At 39.6% G+C, this 21,363-nt stretch overlaps 1 protein-coding gene across 1 annotated transcript; it reads left to right on the top strand.

Moving 5' to 3' along the window:
• Positions 1-374: 374 nt before the first annotated feature.
• Positions 375-12,165, top strand: LOC120569156 (arachidonate 12-lipoxygenase, 12R-type-like). Its single transcript, XM_039817034.1, has 15 exons — positions 375-489; positions 652-829; positions 3,132-3,336; positions 3,549-3,630; positions 3,919-4,041; positions 4,147-4,250; positions 4,601-4,767; positions 7,023-7,166; positions 7,694-7,897; positions 8,101-8,187; positions 8,285-8,454; positions 9,444-9,565; positions 9,708-9,808; positions 11,309-11,479; positions 11,689-12,165. The coding sequence occupies exons 2-15, from the start codon at positions 677-679 to the stop codon at positions 11,866-11,868; spliced, it is 2,013 nt and encodes a 670-aa protein (XP_039672968.1). The 5' UTR covers positions 375-489; positions 652-676; the 3' UTR covers positions 11,869-12,165.
• Positions 12,166-21,363: the final 9,198 nt, after the last annotated feature.

The raw sequence follows: 21,363 nt of genomic DNA, 5'->3' as shown, positions 1-21,363 counted from the left end.
AATAAAACAAAATCTGATGAATCTGGATAAACCTTTTAAGTGAACCCTTTGTTTTGTTATTTTGTAATATTTTCATTTGACTGTAACACTGCCTTAACCCTTGTGTTGACTTTGGGTCAAATTGACCCGTTTTCAATTTTTGTTTTATATCAGAAAATATGGGACGTAGAAATAAGATGAGAAAATGTGTAGTAGAAAAATTTAACAATTTAAAATGTTGGAAAAAGCAAAAAAAGCTGTGAAAAAATAAGTGTTTTTTTCAAAGTTGACGGAAAGACAACACAAGGGTTAAGTAATTATTTGCATTATCATCCTGTTTTGCAAGTGCAGGAATTGTCCATACGTCGTGTAAGCATTTCATCACCACAGCTGACTACTCCTACTGACAGGAACCTCCCACAAAGGTGTGTGTATAAAAAGAGCAATCACTGGTGACTACTTTTATCAAAAGAACAGTTCATCAAAGGAACATTTTGGTCTCATTAACAGGTAAGGCTTTATGACATTTAAAAGACCAATTTAATAGTAGGTCTTATAATGCCATTTTCATTGTGATACCAGTATGTCAAAGAGTATTTGCACTCAGTTTCATCTAGTGGTAGTTACCCTATTCCATGCTGAGAATGGTTATTATTGATCTCTCTCCACCAGGATTCTGCTGCTTTCCAGAGTCAAAATGGTGAATTACGAAGTGACTGTATCCACTGGCAATTTTGCCTTTGCCTCCACGTTTAACAACGTCTTCATTAAGCTGGTAGGAACAGATGGGGAGAGCAAACGCAAGTGGCTCATGGGGTTCAAAGGAGCTTCATCCTTCACCATTGGAGCAGTGAGTCTGAAATATCCCTCTCTCTGTTTAAATGTATTACATCCTTCCTCAAGGTTGCCTATATGATATTTTATTCACATCAAATACTGTGATTACATTGCACAAGTTTGATTTTCTCCACCCTTTTATATTTAGGAATTGTATAATTATTGAGATGTTATGGCTCAGTTCTTGGTTATCAAATACACTTTATCTTCATCGCTTGTTTGATGTCCTGGCTGTTTTTAAATGTAGCTGGCAGGTTTCACAAAACTGCAGGCAAGAATCCAATATCATGACAGATGAGTCAGAATTGCAAGGAAAGCAGAGGTGGGTAGAGTAGCCAAAAGTTGTACTCAAGTAAAAGTACTGTTACTTCAGAATAATATGACTCAAGTAAAAGTAAAAAGTAGCCATTCAAATAATTACTTGAGTAAAAAAGTACTCGGTGAAAAAACTACTCAAGTACTGAGTAACTGTTGAGTAACGTCTGATTTATTTTTTAACATAAGCATTCAATCAGACGGACAAAAATACAAAATAATCATCTTTAGGCAAATTATAGTTCATCCAATCAATAAAATAAATAAAAAATTAATTAATTACAAAATAGCTTACATTAAAATAATCCAGGTAAATTCAAGTACTTAAAAAATAATAATACATAAAAATAAATAAGCACAAGTAACACAAATTTCCAAACCTACTTTATTTTACCAGGCTCTGCAGGCAGAACTAGAACAAGGTAATGGAGCTGCTGTTTGGCACTTTTACTAAGGTAAACATGCTTTCATTATGAGGCCAGAGGCCTGTACTACGAAGCAAGATTTGGGGTTAACAGCTAACTTCAGGTTCAACCCAGGGTTTTCTTTATCACGAGGGTGGATCACTTGATACCGGGTTCAATCGCCGTGGTAACTCATGCTGGACGCCTAACCTGGTCAGGAGCAAGTTATGTTGGAGATCAGAGATCAACCGGTGTAAAAGCACCGCCTACTGACCAATCAATAGGCCTACTCGATTGATAACGGCATCACCGTTCTTATAGAAGATCAGGCGCGGAGGGGGAGAGGGAGAGAGAGAGAGAGAGAGAGAGAGAGAGAGAGAGAGAGAGAGAGAGACGGGGAAGAGTGCGCTCATAAAAGTTAAAACATTTAGAGACCGACAACGCCGTAAACATTCCCCTGATGGGTATATTTATGAAATATATAGATTTGAATGGCAGGGAATTACATATCGGCTATTTCTCTGCTTCTTGAGCCAATGCGCACAGCGTTTTGAATTATGTTTTTTATATTTTTTATTTGCTCTCAGGATCGCTTCCACTGGCAGGATTGCAACTGAAATAATAGGCTAATTAAGGAAAGCACAAGTGTAATTATGGTCAGATCTTGGTCCTGACTGATGGGGAAGTAATATTGATAAGTGTTGATTTACGCATCAGCGTCGCCTATTTTTTGTTGCCAGCTGACGAGACTGCACAACTACGTTTGATTGGTGAACAGTCACGTACGTGGTAGAGCCTTTGGCGGAAGTCTCTTTTTTTTTTTCTTTCAAAATAAAACATTAAAACGAGGCGTACGCGGGGGAATACAAACAATGACGCGTAGAATACCAAAGAAGTAAAAAGAAAAGTAACGAGCATTGTAGCCCAATGTAGCGGAGTAAGAGTACAGTTTCTTCTTCACAAATCTACTCAAGTAAAAGTAAAAAGTATAGTGATTTAAAACTACTCCTAGAAGTATAATTTTTTCAAAAACTTACTCAAGTAAATGTAACGGAGTAAATGTAATTCGTTACTACCCACCTCTGAAGGAAAGTTCAGTTTACTTATCAGTGTTTATGCAGGATTAATCCAGGAAATCAGTCCCACAGACAAACAAAACCGAAGATGGGCAAACAGAATCCAAGGTCCAAAAACAAGCAGGGACAGAACAGTCAAATACAGGCTGGAGTTACACATAAGACAATCTGGCAAAGAATTTAGGAAATGGACCAGTACATAAGGGGCTGGTTAGGAGCAGGTGAGTATGGGGGTAGGACGGGGCCAGGTGAATGGAATGAGCAGGTAGTGCAAAGCAGGAGGGAGTGGCAGAGTCTGAAATGACATGAGAGTTAGTAAGGCAAAAACAAGAAATGTTTATAACAAACTAAAGCATGGCTGAAGTTATCACAGTAGCACTTGAAGCAGTTCAGCATATTTGATGAAGTTGCAATTTTTGGGTTGTATCCAAATGGTTGAATGGACTTAATGTAAGTTGCTTTGTATTGTAATGTCAAGTAATGTATAAACATTTTCAAACCATTTCTTTTATTACTCCAGGTGTCTAGTTTTACCGTGTCCTGCCCTGGCTCCATTGGAAAGCTGGTCCTGATAGAGCTGGACAAACAGTGTCTCCCACTGTTCCCTGAAGACTCCTGGTTCCCCATCAAGGTGGAAGTGAAATCTCCTGAAGGAGATACCTACAACTTTCCCATCTACCGCTGGATCACTGACAGCAAGGTGTACCGCTTCCGAGAAGGAACAGGTTTGTGGAAATTAGCTTAACATCCCGTATGCTGTTCACTGACCACGGAAGACATAAAAGAAAGAAACGTTCTGCAAGTCGGTCTAAAAGGAGGCTGGAGTAAACTCATGCCAAGCCAGTCAATAAAGAGGCTGGAGTAAACTCATGCCAACACATTATACTGTATATACAATATAAACAAATTTAAACTGTGTTGTGGTTCTTTCTCCAAGCTCTGACAGTCTTCGAAGACAACCATCATCTTGGCAGGCACAGTCGGCAGAAGGAACTGGATCAACGAGAGAAGGACTATCGGTGAGAGCAGAACAAGTCAGAACAACACATTTTTATTTTATACACTCCAAAACTAACATACCTCCAAACCTCCTCCACCTTTGGTTAATATACATTCATGGCACACAATGATAAATGAACCACAATATTACGTTACACCTGTCAGGGTGCATTATACTACAACATATGCTGCAATATTACTTAAATAAATACATGCCAAGGACAGTACATTATTCTTAGATAAATGTCAGTTACACTGGTATGTAGTCCAAAGTTCTTCACCTCTCCGCTCTTCTATATTTATTCTAGCTGGCATGTGTATGTAGAGGGAATACCCCACTGCATGAAGGCAGAGAACCCTCTTTCTTTGCCTTGTGAAGTCCGCTTCTCCTTTACTAAGACCACAGAGTTTCTCTACACTGCATCCACCGGGTGAGGTCCTCAAATTCAGTCAGAAATCTATCTGTGTTACTATGTACCTGACTATCAAAGCGATTTAAGGCAGTATAATGAAGTTACTTTACTTTTATTTTCTAGGCTGACTGAACTGCAACTTAAGGGTCTGGCTAATTGCAAGGAGAAGTGGACAGATATTGATGCTATCAATCGGGTGTTCTGCTGCAAACGGACTGACATATCAGGTACTATCATGGACGTTTCATGAAATACTTGATACTGTATTCATAGTAGTACACTACACTGTATTTATTTAGATATTCGACTGCATTCCTACCTAAAAAAACAACTACTGAATACTAAATAGTTTATTGGCTTCTGTACTTGGCTCAAAAAAGGGAAAAAAGTGACAGTAAGTAAATGTATCGAAACATGTAAGGGTTTCCTAATTTTATGCTTTGTCCATGTGTAACATATTGTTTCCCTTGTTTCAGTTTCACATGCAGTGTACACCTAAGCTGTTAACAGTGGTGGAGTAAGATCTTCTAGCCAACATTTTGAAACTCAGTCAAGTTTAACTCTGATCATTTTCCAGATTATGTCCAGGAACATTGGAAGGAGGACGCTTTTTTTGGCTACCAGTATCTAAATGGTGTCAACCCCATCTTGATCCGACGTTGTTCAGCTCTGCCTGATAACTTTCCTGTCACTGACGACATGGTCTTCCTCCGTGGACAGTGTAACTTGACAAATGAAATGAAGGTGAATATGCTGATCTTGATTGACCTTAGTATTTGAAACAATCTTGTTCTGCCCCATGACGTGTTAAATTAGGTATTGCATGTTGAATGTTTACTAATTGTATGAATCCACCCTGTATGCGTGTGAGTCAAATAGTTCTATTTCGTATAGGCTTCGCCCTCTAAGGCTACGCTATTGGGTTTATCCCTTCGCGCATGAGTGGTCGTGAAGATTTTCTTTCCCGCCCTTGCGTACAGTACAGGCTTCAACTACGTCCACAGATACTGTATATATACAGAGCGGAGCCGTTGTTCATCTCCCACTTTTTCTTCAAGCTAGCAGTATGAAGACAAACTCGACTTCCAGCGGTGTTCGCCTCTGCTCCAACTGGCCCGGCTACATTCCTTCGCCGGACCTCCATCCCCGCTGCGAGACCTGCCTCGGTGCCGCTCACGCAGGCCCGGCTCTCGTCCCCGACACCTCCTGCCAGTTCTGCGCCCGCCTGCCATCTAAAGAGCTTAACTGGCGGGCAGAAGCTTACTGGCTTGTCAGGCTAGCGGGGAAGGGGATGGCAGCTGGGCAGACAGACGGCAATCCGTCAACACCCTGGATCCGCTGGAGGAAGGCTTTATCGACGAGCACGAGCCTGATGGCTCCATTCCCTCGGGTAACGCCTCCGTCACCGGCTGTGCCTCCTCCCCCCTGGGAGGACTGGACCTCGAAACGGGGATCAATGCCCTCTCATTGCGGCTCTCCCCATCTCCGAAACAGCCGGGGGCACCGTTTTGGTGGCCTCCACTGCTAAGGTTCTCTTCTTGGATCTGCCGGAGATCATCAAAAGGCGGCAGACCAGAGAGGCATAGCGCTCCCGGCTGAGCTTCCAGCCCCTGCTCTTGGCCTCTTGAGCGAGGATTTTTACGCTCAGGAGCCGCCCTTCTCACGGGGAAGCCTCCTTTCGAGCCCCTAGCACAAGCCTCTCTCAGGTTACTGTCACTAAAAAACGGCGCTCCTCCTTGCCTTGACGTCAGCCAAGAGAGTGAGCGACTTATGTGCGCTGTCAGTTTCACTGTCCTGCCTCTCCATTAGAGGTGACGGGAGCGCAGCCACCTTGCAGCCAAACCCCTCATTCACACCGAAAAATTCTAACTAATTATTTTCGGTCGAGGGTGTTTTTCCCTCGAGGGTTTTTCCCCCTGCCTCATGACAACGACGCGGAGGAGGTTTTCCACTGCTTATGCCCGGTGCGCGCGTTATCACTCCACGTTTTACGCACGGCGGACATAAGGCAGACACAGCAGCTTGTACACTATAGGGAACACTCCCAAGGAGCGGCCCTTTCAGCGTCTGTCTCACTGGCTGTGTGAGGCTATCACCCAGACCTATAACACGGGCATCTGGGCACACTCTACGAGGGCACTGTCGGCATCGGCGGCTCTGTTCAAGGGCATGAAAGTAGCCGACATCTGCGCAGCGGCATCCTGGGCATCTCCATGCCCTTTCATCCGTTTCTATCTGCGCGATATGTCTGAGCCCTCTATGACCCACTCGGTTCTATCCTCACTCAACATCGAGTAATGCTCCGTTGTATGTGTGCTCTGCCTGCCTGCTTCCTCCCCCCCCCCTTTTTTGCGCTGGGTGCTGGGAGGAGAGCGGTGCCTCATATACAGTATATGTTGTCACTATCTCTCTCACTAACCATGCACGCCTACAATCATGATATGTACCGCTGCATGTGTAGGTTACTCGTCTGAGACCCTCACCCCCCCTACACTGGGTGGCTGAGAGGAACATGGACGTCCCATAATTGTCAATCAATTACAACTCTCTATGTTCTATCTCTCTATGTCTATGTTATGCTTGTGGACCCTGTGTCGCAGGTGGCATTGACTACATCAGCTTCGCCCTAACCCAATAGCGTAGCCTTAGAGGGCGAAGCCTATACGAAATAGAACGATAGTTACGTTATTGTAACTCCAGATTCTATGAGTATAGGCATAGCCCTCTAAGATTCGGGCCACCTGCTCCTGTTACATTAGCTGAAGAAAAAGCTGATGTTGGGAGATGAACAACGGGTCCGCTCTGTATATATACAGTATCTGCGGACGTAGTTGAAGCCCATACTGTACGCAAGGGCGGGAAAGAAAATCTTTACGACTGTGCATGCACGAAGGGATAAACCCAATAGCGTAGCTTTAGAGGGCTACGCCTATACTCATAGAATCTGGAGTTACAATAACGTAACTATCATTTCTCATCCTCACTAAACTTTCAAACAGAAAGGCAACATATTCCTGTGTGACTACAAGCGTTTGGATGGAGTGAAAGCAAACACCATCAATGGGAAGAAGCAGTACTTGATGGCTCCACTCGTCCTGCTCCACAAAACACCTGATGATAAACTGATGCCAATTGCTATCCAGGTGAGATTAGCACTCAAATGTAGCTCATAGTGAAGCTTTAGGTTCAGAGTAATCCCTCTTCCAGGACTGACAGACATGCACTACTATACTGTACATGTCATATACTGTATATATACAGGGTAGAAAGAAATACCTTTAGTAAAATTACACTAATGGAGTGCAAAGATACTGCATATGAAGAATGTGGTTTAGAGAAAAAGCTATATTTAAAGCATTTTCATTGGAATTGCCAGACAGCCTACCTCCCTCTTTCCTTTTGTCAAAGACATAAGAAGTTAGCAATTAAATCACTGATGATTGAGGATCAACTGATCCTGTGCTCTGACCTGGGATTCAATGAAAATATTAATTTCCTCTTAAGGGATCAACTAACTGAATGGTATCTAACTGAATAGCAGATGAAACCTATAGTAAATAGGCAACCACATACAACAATTACAGAACATTCTTTAACATTATTAACCAGTACTGGAAATGGATCCAATGGATTGAATAAATGAATCACATCTCCCTTCCTTCTCCTGTAGCTGAAGCAGACTCCATCAGATGACAACCCCATCTTCTTTCCTACTGATTCTGAGTACGACTGGTTGATGGCCAAGATTTTTGTGAGAAGTGCAGATTTCAATGAGCATCAACTCAATGTTCATCTGCTGCGCACTCATCTGCTGGCTGAAGTGTTTGCAGTGTCACTGCTGCGTAATGTGCCAATGGTGCATCCACTGTACAAGGTAACTGAAGGATGAATACAGAACTTACTGTAGTTGTAGTTTTATAAACTTTATTTTTTTTTTATCTTCCAAAGTTGATGAATCATGTTTGTGTGTATTTATTTGCAAGCATTTCTCACTGCTAAATGGTATAGAAGCATCAAGATTTCTGACTTTGTTAACATGTAACAGTGTTACTAACAGAGTTTCCCTCTTTCCCTCAGCTCCTCATACCTCACACTCGCTACACTCTGCAGATCAACCACTTAGCTCGACTTGTTTTAATATCTGAGACTGGAGTTTTTACAAAGGTACGTTAATACTCACTAAACAAAGTTTTTTTTTTTTCAATGTCATTTACAGTATTTGTCTCTAACTACATCCCTTACATATCTGGCTGTTATCTAGTTTGCAGCTTCTGGTGGAGAGGGTATGATGACAATCCTGAAGAGATCACTGTCCTCAATGACCTACAGCTCCCTCTGCATACCAGATGACATTGCTGAGCGTGGTGTGGAGGCTGTGCCGAACTTCTACTACATGGATGATGGACTCAAGCTTTGGGATATCATCCAAAGGTAGTACAGATGTCCCCATATTGAGGAAAACAGCAAGTCCTGCCCTCTTTAGTAGCTAGATTTTGTTCTCTTATGTAACTCAGTTCAATTTCTCATGAATAATTTTGAGTCAGCCAATATTTCTGTAGGGTTTCCTGTCCATGATCTAAAGGTATTAACTACTAATCTGCAACATTTGAGCTCATTTGAGCCTATTAATGTCTTTTTCCAAATAACATTAACAACTGACCGAACACCTACAGTAATTTGACTTCGCTGATGAAGATACCTCAAGTTACCACACTTTGGGCACGCACTCTACCACGTGAGCTACCTGGCGCCCTAGCTACTGCCTCTTGATTTGAGTAGAGTGGCAGTTAGTTATGAAATTTTATCGATATTCCTGCCTGAAATACTTGGATAGAGAACCTTGATGAGATGAGAGGCATCCCTACACTTAAACATTGAAGGTGTCAGTTTCAATAAAAAACAATAATCAGTGTGGTTGAGTCCTGTAGCTCTGAGGTGATATCCAAGTGTAATCATTTGTAATATGGCAGAGAGGACTGTATTTGAATGACAGAATATGAAATGTGCATTTCTTTTGGGGTTTAAATGAAATGAATGATTCACCTATATAAATAGTATGAATAAAAACAAATTTACTTTCTTGCCCAGAGTTAGATGTGAGAAGATTGTGTGTTTAGTACGGAGCTACAGCCAAGAGGCTATTATCTTAGCTTAACGTAAAGAATCTCAAAAATACACCTACCAAAGCCTACCTCGCTGTGTGTGTGTGTGTATGTGTGTGTGTGTGTGTGTTTGTGTGTGTGTGTGGCCTTTGTGTAGTGATCTCTAACAAAATGGAGTATACATTTTTTTTTTTTTCCCCAAAAAAAAAAAAAAAAAAAAAAAAAAAAACACTCTTTCACTACTGCTGTGTTTATAAACAAATTGCATATCTCAACTAGGAATGTGTTTTATATTTTACCTATCTACATTTCTCAAAGGTTTGTGCAGGGAGTGCTCAGCTTCTACTACAAGAACGACGCTGAGGTCCAGAAAGACTCCGAACTGCAGAAGTGGATTTCAGACATTTTTGAACATGGATTTCTTTCCCAAGCATTCACAGGTCAGCTTTAATTAAAAAAAGCTCATTATGGTGATAAATGATGCTTTATGTGCACATTTATATATTATATCATCATAATGCAAACCTAACTCAACTAGTCATCTGGATGTCTTTGAGTCAGTTTATTCCTTCTAATTCTCAGGAATTCCACAGAGCTTTACCACCGTGGCTGAGTTGGTCAAGTTCGTCACCATGGTGATCTTCACTTGCTCAGGACAGCACTCAGCTGTGAATTCTGGACAGGTGAAGCCTTTTAATCTACCTGTATGATAAGATAAGATAAGATATACTTTATTGTCCCCGAAGGGAAATTTGTTTTGGACTAAAATAAAAAATAAATACAGAAAAGACAGCAAATACAAATATCTCTCAACACATACTCTCTTGCAATACAAACATGCTTCCATATACATATAATAAGCATATTAACTACTCCTTTCATTGGCACTTCCCATTAAACAACCCATCGGCTGTATTCTCCGCAATAAGTGGGACACAGCCCTTGCACAGTAAAATATTACAATACAATATTGCACAGCTGACATATTGCCTCACCCCAAAGAGCCTACGTATTGCACAACTAACATATTGCACAGCCCCAATAGCCTACATATTGCACAACTAACATATTGCACAACCCCAATAGCCTATGTATTGCACAAATGACACATTTCCACATAGCCCATATGGTACACTACTTATCGCATGACAACATAGGACACAACCCAACCAGCCTACATGTTAGTGTTAAGAAGCTTAATGGACATAGATTATATATTATAGATGACTCACGGTACTCGTAGCAGGCTGAAACGTTGGTCCGTAACTTGTCCATTTTACTTTTCAAAGACCTCACGATACTGAGGATCATAGAGGGTAGCGGCGGCCTGTTGCCTCTCCTTCTGAGACGCTGCCGGATTCCACCCCTCCTTCCTCTTCTCCGAATTCGTCTCCTCTGAGCCGAGCGTCGTATGTCCTCAGAGAGGTCGGGTGGTGGTTGGTCTCCCGCAGCACGGAGGGCCTGCAGCTCATCTCTGGTGTATGACAGCGCCAGGTTGTTTCCCCTTCCAAATGTTTGGCATGGCCGAAGGAGTTCCACAATAAAAAAAAATCAAGATCAAAGATCAATTATAATGTTGCTATTTTTGTGGAATGGGTTCATGAGGTGTGAACTGAAGAAAGATTAACAAGAGTCTACAGCCATGCTAACAGGTCTGTGAGGCTGCACTTAGTCACAGTGATGCTTTAAAGTAAATGCAACACATGCTAAAATACTCACAGTGAAAACAACACATGCTGACTTTTAGTATTTATGTTTACCAAGATCACAATCTTAGTTCACCATGTTAACATGCAAACATTTAATAATTAACACAAAACACAAAGAACAGCTGAGACGGATGGAAATGTCAGTTTTGCAGGTATTTGGTCATAAAGATTGGACAATTATAATTTTGATGTGATGATGGCGGTGGATGAAATGTCAGAGGATCACCAAAGTGATTCCAACATTAACGTGTGAACTAGATTTAATGACAATCTAGCAAATAAAATTGTTAAGTTGAAAACCACAAATGTTAACCTCATGGTGGCGCTAAGTAAAACGTCAGGGGATCACCAAAGTCATTAGGATCTATCCTCTGGGGACCATGAATCAGCGTGGACCAAAGTGGTGAACCGACTGACCTATTGACTGACATGGCGTGACTTCAAAGAGTATTTCATTCAGTTTATTCATTGCAGTATGACTATGGTGGCTGGATGCCCAACACTCCCATCTCTCTGCAACTTCCTCCACCAACCACAAAGGGAGAAACAAGCGAGGCCACGATGCTGCAGACATTCCCTGACGTCAACACAACAGTTCAGGGAATGTCCACCATGTGGCTACTCAGCAAGCAGTCGTCTGACTTCGTAAGTGCCAGAGATTTTATGAAATATTATTATATAAATCACCTTTATGTTCAGGTTGTAAAAAGTAGGTCAATATGTCATTAGGGCAAGACACCCTCTTTGAGCCACAGAAATAAATCATGCTCTCTACAACTGTACATTATATTGCCAATACTTTAAGTTCAAACATTTCTAAACAGTTTTTTTAAATGTATCATTTATCTCATTAGGTCCCTTTTGGCCAATACCCAGAGGACCATTTCAGTGAGAAGATTCCCAGCAAGCTGATAAAGGATTTTCAAGGGGAGCTTGAAGTGTTAAGTGCGGTCATCAACATCAGAAACAAGAAGCTGGAGGTCCCATACACATACATGGATCCAAAAAAGTTAGAAAACAGCGTGGCCATTTAAATATCAGAAGGTGTGACCTCCTCAGCTGTTGGCCAAATTCAGCTTCACATTAACAAAAGTGAGAAAGGGAAGAACTGCATGTTTCTGTTTTGAACTGATACTATAGTGGAAAGAAATGACTGCATGTGATTTTTGTATGCTGATATGTGTTTATGTATACAGTCTGATTGATTAAACTGTGGTGATAAAATGCTGTTTTAAATCATACACATCCTAAATCTTCTTAGTTTATCAATGACTACACAGGGCATCTTATTAAAATAAATTACAAATGAAAAATAAAAAATGTGAAATTTGCACTTGTCTGCCCTCATTGGACTATTGTTTTATTATTTTCTGTCTCAAAACACGAATAAATGAATCAGTTATTTTTTCTGGCTGCTCTACAGCAGTGTGTGTTGTGTAGTAGCCTTTCACTGATAACCAGATGTGTATAAAGTACTAGAGACCCATACTTGAGTAAAAGTACAAGTGCTCTATCAAAAAAGTGACTTGAGTAGAAGTAGAAGTGCTCTTTAAGCAGAACACTTAAGTAGAAGTACTAAAGTATTCAACATTTTTTGTACTTAAGTATTGCAAGTAAAAGTACTTGTGTTATTTAGTTATTAAAGAAAGCAGTCAAAAGTTTGAATACCATATCGTTTATATTATGTCAAATGTTTAGCCTAAGGCTGTAGCCAAAGGAATTAACAAATATTAAATATATTATATTAAAAATAACAAATATTAACAAATACTGAAATAAAATGTACGATTATCACACTGTGCAAGCAAAATGAACATCCTCTCCAGCACAGTAACGATTAAAGCCCCAAAAAACGTATCACACTAGTAATGTGTGATGAACAGGAAAGTTAGCTAGCAAAATACAGATAAACTAGCAGCTTCACATCACAGCGTCAAACGATTAACATTCAGTACTCACTGCAGACTGAAACAACTCAGGAATAGATTGAGCTGCTGCAACAATAGCTAAATAGAAAGAGTACAAACTTACATTGTCTCTGACTTCTGAACGGGCAACCGTAATGAAAATAAACACGACGCGATCTCTGGGATTGCTTACGTAAATTACGTAGCCTGAGGAATTCACAACCGTAACAAGTAACTATATGGAGGACTAAAAATGTATAATAAATAAATAAATAAATAAATAAAAGTAGAAATAAATAAATGCAGAAATATAGTGAAAATAAATACATTTTGGTAACATTAATGGCTATTTCTGTATTTTTACATGTATTTATTTATGCATTTCTATATGTATTTATTTATGTATTTCTACATTTATTTATATATTTATGTATTTATATATTTATTTATTTATTTATTTATGTATTTATTTATTTATATATTTATTTATTTCTACATTTATTTATTTCTACATTTATTTATTTATGTATTTCCACATTTCTACATTTATTTATTTCTGTATTTCCACATTTCCACATTTATTTTTCCCTGCGCCTGTATGCTAATTGAGTGGGGGGTGCCAACATCAGTCTGAAGAAGGATTGGTTAGCTGGGGGCCGTTTCACTAACCAGACATAAGCAAACGATCCATCTATCCATCTCTGGACGCAGGCTACCTATGAATGCTGCAGCTAGTGCGTAATACGATGTAATACAATCTATGGTAATGAGTCGGGCGGTGCTTAAAGAGCAATGTGCAGGTTGAATTCATAACTGAATTAATAGTAATTTATTGTGTTTGTGCTGGTTGCACAAAATCCAGTCTGTCAGGAAATCGTGTACATCATTCTCCTTGTAGGAAAAGCAAGGTTTTTCGTTTTTGGGTGCGTTTTGTACAGGTGAAGTGAGCAGACTTCACTGCCGCATCTGTCACCACACACTCGGTCGTTTGTGGTGCTCATTTCACTCCGGAGAGTTATAGACCTGGAGATTTGTTGGAGTCTTGGATGGGATTTTGGAGTAAGGACCATGTGAGGCTGATTAACGATGCTGTTCCCTCGGTGCACTCGATGGAATCAAGTCCACCACCATCAAAGCTTTCACCTGAATCTGGCGCGGACAGGACTGGAGGACCAAGTGCTAGCACTTGCAGAAATTCCTGCACCGAAAAAGAGCTCTTAGCAGAGTAAGTCTTACTTTTAATTCTTGTAACTCTTAATTTGGCTGATTTCGTAATGTTTTAGTCTAATCATTTCAGAATAAAGAAGTGATTTGAGCGTGTATGTATTGGCCAATCAACCATCTAACTAGTAACATACATGTTAACTTGGCTATTGCATTAGCAAACATTTGGTAGCTGATGATTTGATGACAGGAGTAGCTAAAATTGCGTCTGAAATCATTCCTTCATCTGGATTAAAAATGCGCTGATTGCAAAATCCTAGCATCAGGGCTTCAGTATACAGAGAGAGGGAGAGACTGAGCTTTAGAACAGGTTTTCGTAATTGTCTGCCTTGACATCAATGCAGTTTGCATTAAGCTATATGAGCTGTTGGCAGCTAGCTAGCCCAAACACCCCCGTTTTCCCCGCATTTTATTAAGCTAGCTATGAGCTGTTGGCAGGCAGCTAGTGTTAGGATTCTAAAAGACGTGATCGTTCGATTTCTGAGGAGAAAGGAGAGGCTGGGGTCGAATTGAAAGTTAAGCAAAAGGTTTAATAAAACTGCATGATGAAAACGACAGTCAAAACACAATCAAACATAAAACATGAAAACACTGCCAGCAGTGGACTGAAATGACATGCCTCCTCTTCAGGAATTGCGTCAATCAGTCAGGAGACATGACAAAACAATACACCGTAACCAGCGGACTGCAGAACCTTGTTCCCTTGTCGGGTCCCAGGTCCGCAGTCCTGAGATCACCTCTGTTTCCGAATTATATTCCTGTCTCTCAGGTTAAGGACACACCTCTGATGTCAGGTTCACTCCAGGTCACAGACAAAGGTCGTTTATCATGGTAGTGCCAATTCTACAGAGATACACATTTTCTTTGTTCTAATCTGTCTGGCTTAGCAGGGAGTGGCTCCCAAAGTTGTTTGAACAATAAATCTCCTAGAGCATCTACTTTCATGCTAAATAACAGACATAACCTAATTAATTCTTTAGAAACTAGGTTGGAGTGAGGCAGTCAAATGCTGATTAGTGTGGTGTGATGCAATCGGTATTGATTCAGTGTTCATTTAACTAAAAGTATATTTTTATCAGACATCACCAATGGTTTAACTTTTTATAACCTAACACTAGCTAGCACAAACACCCCCGTTTCCCCCGCATTTTATTAAGCTAGCTATGAGCTGTTGGCAGGCAGCTAGCTAGCACAAACACCCCCGTTCTGCAATGCCCATCAGGTAGTGTAACTTGTATCTATCATTAGCTGTATATGACACATAAACATTTACAAATTACTTCTAATGGTAGGAAGAAGACATTTCATACTGGACTGTATTAGGTTGTGCATGTGTTGTGACCACTCTCTTTTTTTATTTATTTTTTTGCCTAGCAGTTTTCCTTGGACTAGGGTGGCCCCTAAATCATGGCTGCAGCTGTCGCCGTGGTCCTGCTACACCCTGCTATGCCGTGCAGTTTCCTGCTATGTCCTGTAACGCCCTGCTACGCCATGAACTACTGCAACTACTATTTATAGTCGTAGTTCAGTTATCTTTATTGTGACTATTACTGCCACTGTTCATCACACCCCCAACCGACACCGTTAGACACCGCCTACCAAGAGCCTGGGTCTGTCCCAGGTTTCTTCCTGAGAGGAAGGTTTTCCTCGCCACTGTCACACTGAATGCTTGCTCTTGGGGGAATTACTAGAATTGTTGGGTCCCTGTAAATTATAGTGTGGTCTAGACCTACTCTATTTGTGACTTGAGTGTCTTGAGATAACTCTTGTTATGATGTATTAAAGTTGATAAAGATGAGACTTTATTGATCTAGTGGTGAAATTCACAAGCTACCTGCCAAGTCAAACTTCTAAAAGTAATGCAAAAGTAGTGTAAAGCATTACAATTCAGAGACAGATATAATATAATGTAATTTCTAATTACTCTGAAATTACAGTAACTAGTAATCTATAATGAACTGCATTTTGGAAGTAACTTGCCCAACACTCCTAGTTACTATCAGTGAAATTATGAATACATTTTATACAACAAGACACTTTGTGATTGTGTTCATTTTGTGAAAACAAAATATATTTATTGATTGCCTCCCTTCCTCTGGAAACTGCCTCCTGATTGCAGCCACAACACAAGCTGGTATTGCCTTCCTGATCTCCCTGCCCAGAAACCCATATGTCTATCGGACCACCTGCCTGTAGGCTGTGTATTGGAATTGCCTAGAGAATGATAGGGGTGCAATGTTGATATTGATAATCCTGTTAACATAGTCAATATGATCAAGAGTGATAGACTTATTTGATGTAACATTTTCAGTTATTCTATTCCATAAAGGTATGTATGCACATCAGAGTTTAAAAATCTGCTAATCTGCATCAATAATGCACATTAGATTAGATTATACTTTATTGTCATTGTGCAGAGTACAAGTACAAATACAAAAAAATGCAGTTTGCGTCCAACCAGAATTGAAAAAAAATCAAATATGTATAACTAAGTGTAAGTAATGAACAACATGTACAGATATGTGCAATGTAGTAGGAGTAACATAGTAAGAATATAGATATATGCAGGGTATTAACAGAATATATTATAAGAAAAACGGAATAAATATGGATATTCAGTATGAACCACATAGACAGATATGTGCAGTGTGGTAACAGTACCATTGTAGTGCAGAAACGGTAACGTAAGAATAAGTGTACTGTATGTGCAGGAGGAATAGTATGAAGTGCAGTAGAATATGGCTATATATAAGTAGTTACAGTATGTACATTAATTATTTTGATACAGTTTGTTATTTGTGTAGAAAACTGACGACTATAATAGAAGTGTATAATAATATAATAGTGTTATAAATTACTCTCATCTAAACCTACTCTGGTCTGTTGGCTTGGAGAGGGCCATACTCCTGCCTGAAGTTGAGGTATGCTACCTGCAGCGAGAACGGGTTGAGGCAGCAGGCATCAAAGCCGGGATGGAGCGTCAGGCAGGTAATGTCCGTGGCCAGGACTAAACCCTCAACTAGTGCCCAGTAGGCATCCACCTCACGACAACACATGCTGTCCACCGCCGACGCCATTTTGAGATTTTATGCTAATTTAGTTTAATTTTCATATTCTTCATACTGTTGAATGTTTTATAAAATGGATTGACATTGCCAATAAAAAAATATTCTAAACAAATCAAGTTTTTACTGTCTTATATTTGAAACATTTGATGAAACTGAAATTTTAAATGAAAATGTAATTTAATATTTTTTTTTTGCAAAGATAAAGGACAAAATATGTTTGCATTTACATATTAACAAAGTTATAGTCAGATATATTTAATGAAAACAAGAGTAATAAAAAAAGTCTAGCTTGTATTGTTGTGTTACTTTTGACCCACCTGTGTGTTACTTTCGTCCCTACTGATGGGGTCGAAAGTAACAATGTGCAACTTATGTTCAAAGTGAAATTATACTGAAGTCATACGACATTTGTACAAAATACCACCTGGTATTGATAGACCACACTTGTGAGTTATTGACCACAGCAAAAATATATCTCTGTCTAAAACAATATCTTTTAAAAATATGTTTTTCTGAAAAATGGTACTTTCGCCCCTGCTCTCCCCTAACTTAACATCATGGACCCCTCAGCACCGAAAATAATAAAGTTTGGCTATAAGAACTACACATCTGACCAGGCAAAGAAGAAACAAACGGCAGTTTGCAAGGTCTGCACTACAAATATTTCCGACGTCAACCACCACCACATCGAATTTCACTTCAAGTCGGGAGAGATTCGGGTTCCAGCTCCCATTTTCAGCTGAACCACTATTTGGACGTTTGTGATGGACATAACTCTCAAGGTGGCGGTAAGAGCGAATAAAACTAGGCACACACATACCTACATATTACACACACAACACAAACTGCACTCTCTCTCTCTCTCTTTCTCTCTCTCTCTCTCACACACACACACACACACATGCAGACGTAAGTATGTGAATAAAGCTAGGCACACATACACACACAACACACTGCACACTCACACACATGCACATGCACACATTCACTCACCAATATTAATAACTTTTCACTCACTCTCTCTCTCAAACATGCACACATTCACTCACAAATACACTGACAAATATATACTATTCATTCCATGTGATAAATACACTCAGTCAGTCTCTCTTAAAAAGCCCTGCCCCTGGATAAATACATCTATTCAGAGCTGTAGAAGTAAACGTCGGAAAATAGAGCGCTTATGGAAAACAACTAAACTCAAAGTTCATAGGCTTTATCTTAGGGAATTAACTACTTCCTAAATGAAGTTCTGAAAAGTGCAAGAACTAAATACTTCTCTCATCATCCTCTAATAAGAAAAAACCCAAATTCTTGTTTGACACCATTAATTCAATTGTTTCGCCATCTGTCTCTCCAATTGCGGTGCTCTCTTTGTCAAACAGTAGTGTATTCCTTAACTTCTTTGTTGAGAAGATTAAAGATATCAGATCTAGTATTTTACCTCCTCCTGCTTGTATCAAAGCTTGTACTTTGGTGCTTTCTCATCCAGGTTTCTCCTTTGAACTAGTGACATAACATGAGGTCACCACTCTGCTAGATAAGTTGAAACTTTCTTGTTGTCACAGTTATGTTCTTCCAACTATGCTGTTTAAGCAGGTTTTTGATAGTATTGGTCCCTGTGTTGTAGAAATGATCAATACCTCTCTTTTAACTGGTGTGGTTCCTGACTTTTTTAAACATGCTATTGTTGAACCTGTTCTTAAAAAGCCAAGTTTAGACCCATTGCAACCCATGAATTATAGGCCCATATCTAAACTCCCTTTTATGGCTAAGATTCTAGAGAAAGTGGTAGCAGAGCAGCTTACTACTTTCTTAGAGATAAATAATATTTTTGACAAACATCAGTCAGGTTTCTGTAAAAAACATGAAAACTGCACTAGTTAAAGTTTCGAGTGATATTTTGATGTCAGCAGATTATGGAAAGCATACAGTGTTAGTTTTATTGGACCTTACATCTGCCTTTGACACTATTATATGATATCTGGATCAGCTTTAAAATGGTTTTCATCTTACCTTACCGGTAGAAGTTTTAGTGTTTTTATAAATCAGATCATGTCAGATACCGCAGGTCTATCGAGTGGTGTTCCTCAGGGTTCTGTCCTGGGACCGATTCTTTTCCTTTTGTATATACTCCCTCTAGGACATATAATCGGCCAGTTTAAGGATGTTTCTTATCACTTGTATGCAGATGACATTCAGTTATACTGCTCTTTTAAGCCTACTGAGTTATATAAACTGTCATCCTTACTCAACTGTCTGAGTGGGATTAAGCAGTGGCTAAATGATAACTTTTTTCTGCTGAACTCAGCTAAGACTGAAACAATAATCATTGCCCCTGAGCAGAGCATCTCTCAGATAAATCAGCATCTCTGTGCCTTAGACTTGTCTGTTCAGCCGAGTCTCAGGAGCTTAGGTGTTGTTTTTGATGCTGCCATTTCTCTGGAGAAACACTCGAAACAACTTATTAAAAACTGTTTCTTTCAATTAAGGAACATTTCTAAGATAAGAGCCTTGGTGTCAAAGGCTGAATTGGAGATGATCATTCATGCATTTGTTTCGTCCCGTTTAGACTATTGTAACAGTCTTTTCATTTGTCTTGATAAGAAAGATCTTTGTCGCCTCCAGACTGTCCAGAATTCTGCGGCTAGGCTCTTTACCCACACTAGTATAAGGGCACACATCACTCTGGTTTTAGCTTCACTTCATTGGTTACCAGTGAAATTTAGAATACACTTCAAAATTTTGGTTCTAACTTTTAGAGCCCTACAAGGTCAGGCGCCCCCATACATCTCTGACCTGATACAGCTGCGTATGTCCTCACGTAGTCTGAGATCAACAGGTCAGAGATTTTTAGTTGCCCCCCGGACACATTTTAAAACTAGAGGGGACTGTTCGTTTCAAGCTTTGACACCTAGGCTGTGGAACACATTGCCTCCTTCTGTACGCTGCTTGGATTCAGTGACAAATTTTAAAACTCAGTTGAAAACTCTTCTTTTTAAAGAGGCGTTTAAATAGACCATAGGGTGGTTAGGCCGGATTTATGTGTCTTAACTGTATTTCTGTTTATTTTGATTTTGATTATGTACTGTAATGTATAAATGTTGTGTATCCATCCATTTGTTGTGAAGCACTTTGTGATTTTTATCTGTGAAATGTGCTATACAAATAAATTTTACTTACTTTACTTACTTACTTACTCTCCAAATTACACAAAGTTGATGGGATTCAGCTTCTCTTAATTTTTATTTTTTCTTTTTTAAGAGAAGGAAAGGTTAAAGAATGTGTTTCTGTCCCATAAAAGTGAGGCATGTTTGATGAATATTATTTGACTTAGAAACCATTATGCTTGAATTCATGATTTGATGCCATGTTTGAGGCATACTGAACAAATATGTATGTTGATTTATTGTTTTTTAGAGAAAATCCCGCACATTGACCATTACGCAAACAATAATTTATTTAGAAGAAAAATACAACGTTTCGGTCTCAGACCTTCATCAGGTAAATTCACCTCAACCATAGCCTTAAATAGTTTGGTTGACAAACCAGGACCAATCAGGTCCAGGTCTTGAATGACGTCATTAATTCACAAAAGTGTCACTCCCATCACGGACTGTGAACAGGAAAAGGCAGAAAAAAATGCCACTCAATACATTTAAAAACAATGGATAATCAGTGCATTGTCATTAGCCCAATATTTTTACACACCTGATCAAAGAGGACACAGTCCATTCAAAAGTGGATCATTACATTGGTTAAATTACATTGTAGCAGTCCATATTCACATGTACAATGAACAGTTACTGAGGATAAACTAGTAAGGAAAAAGAAGCCTCCACTCATATAGTGTACATTTTAATGTGTCCATGTGGTCTGGTGTATGTAGGCAAGACCATAAGGCAGTTAAAACAACGCATTAGCGAACATAAGAGCTCTATTCGCAGAAACAACTGGAATTACCCGGTCGCGGTACACTTTAATGATCATAAGCATGACATCTCATCATTGTGCTTTTGTGGTATTGAACAAGTCAACCAAGACTTGCTACTAAAAAGACACAAGGCATATTGGATATTCACTTTGCAGACGCTATCGCCAAAAGGCCTTAATGATGAATTTAATCTCAACATTATGTTGTGCTAATTTGATGTTTTTTCCTTCTTTTCTTCCTTCTTATTTATTGAGTGGCATTTTTTCTGCCTTTTCCTGTTCACAGTCTGTGATGGGAGTACCACTTTTGTGAATTAATGACGTCATTCAAGAGCTGGACCTGATTGGTCCTGGTTAGTCAACCAAACTATTTAAGACTATGGTTGAGGTGAATGTG

The sequence above is a fragment of the Perca fluviatilis genome, chromosome 1 (genome assembly GCF_010015445.1).
Source record: "Perca fluviatilis chromosome 1, GENO_Pfluv_1.0, whole genome shotgun sequence".
Lineage (NCBI taxonomy): Eukaryota > Metazoa > Chordata > Actinopteri > Perciformes > Percidae > Perca > Perca fluviatilis.
This window is presented reverse-complemented; position numbering and strand designations above follow the sequence as displayed.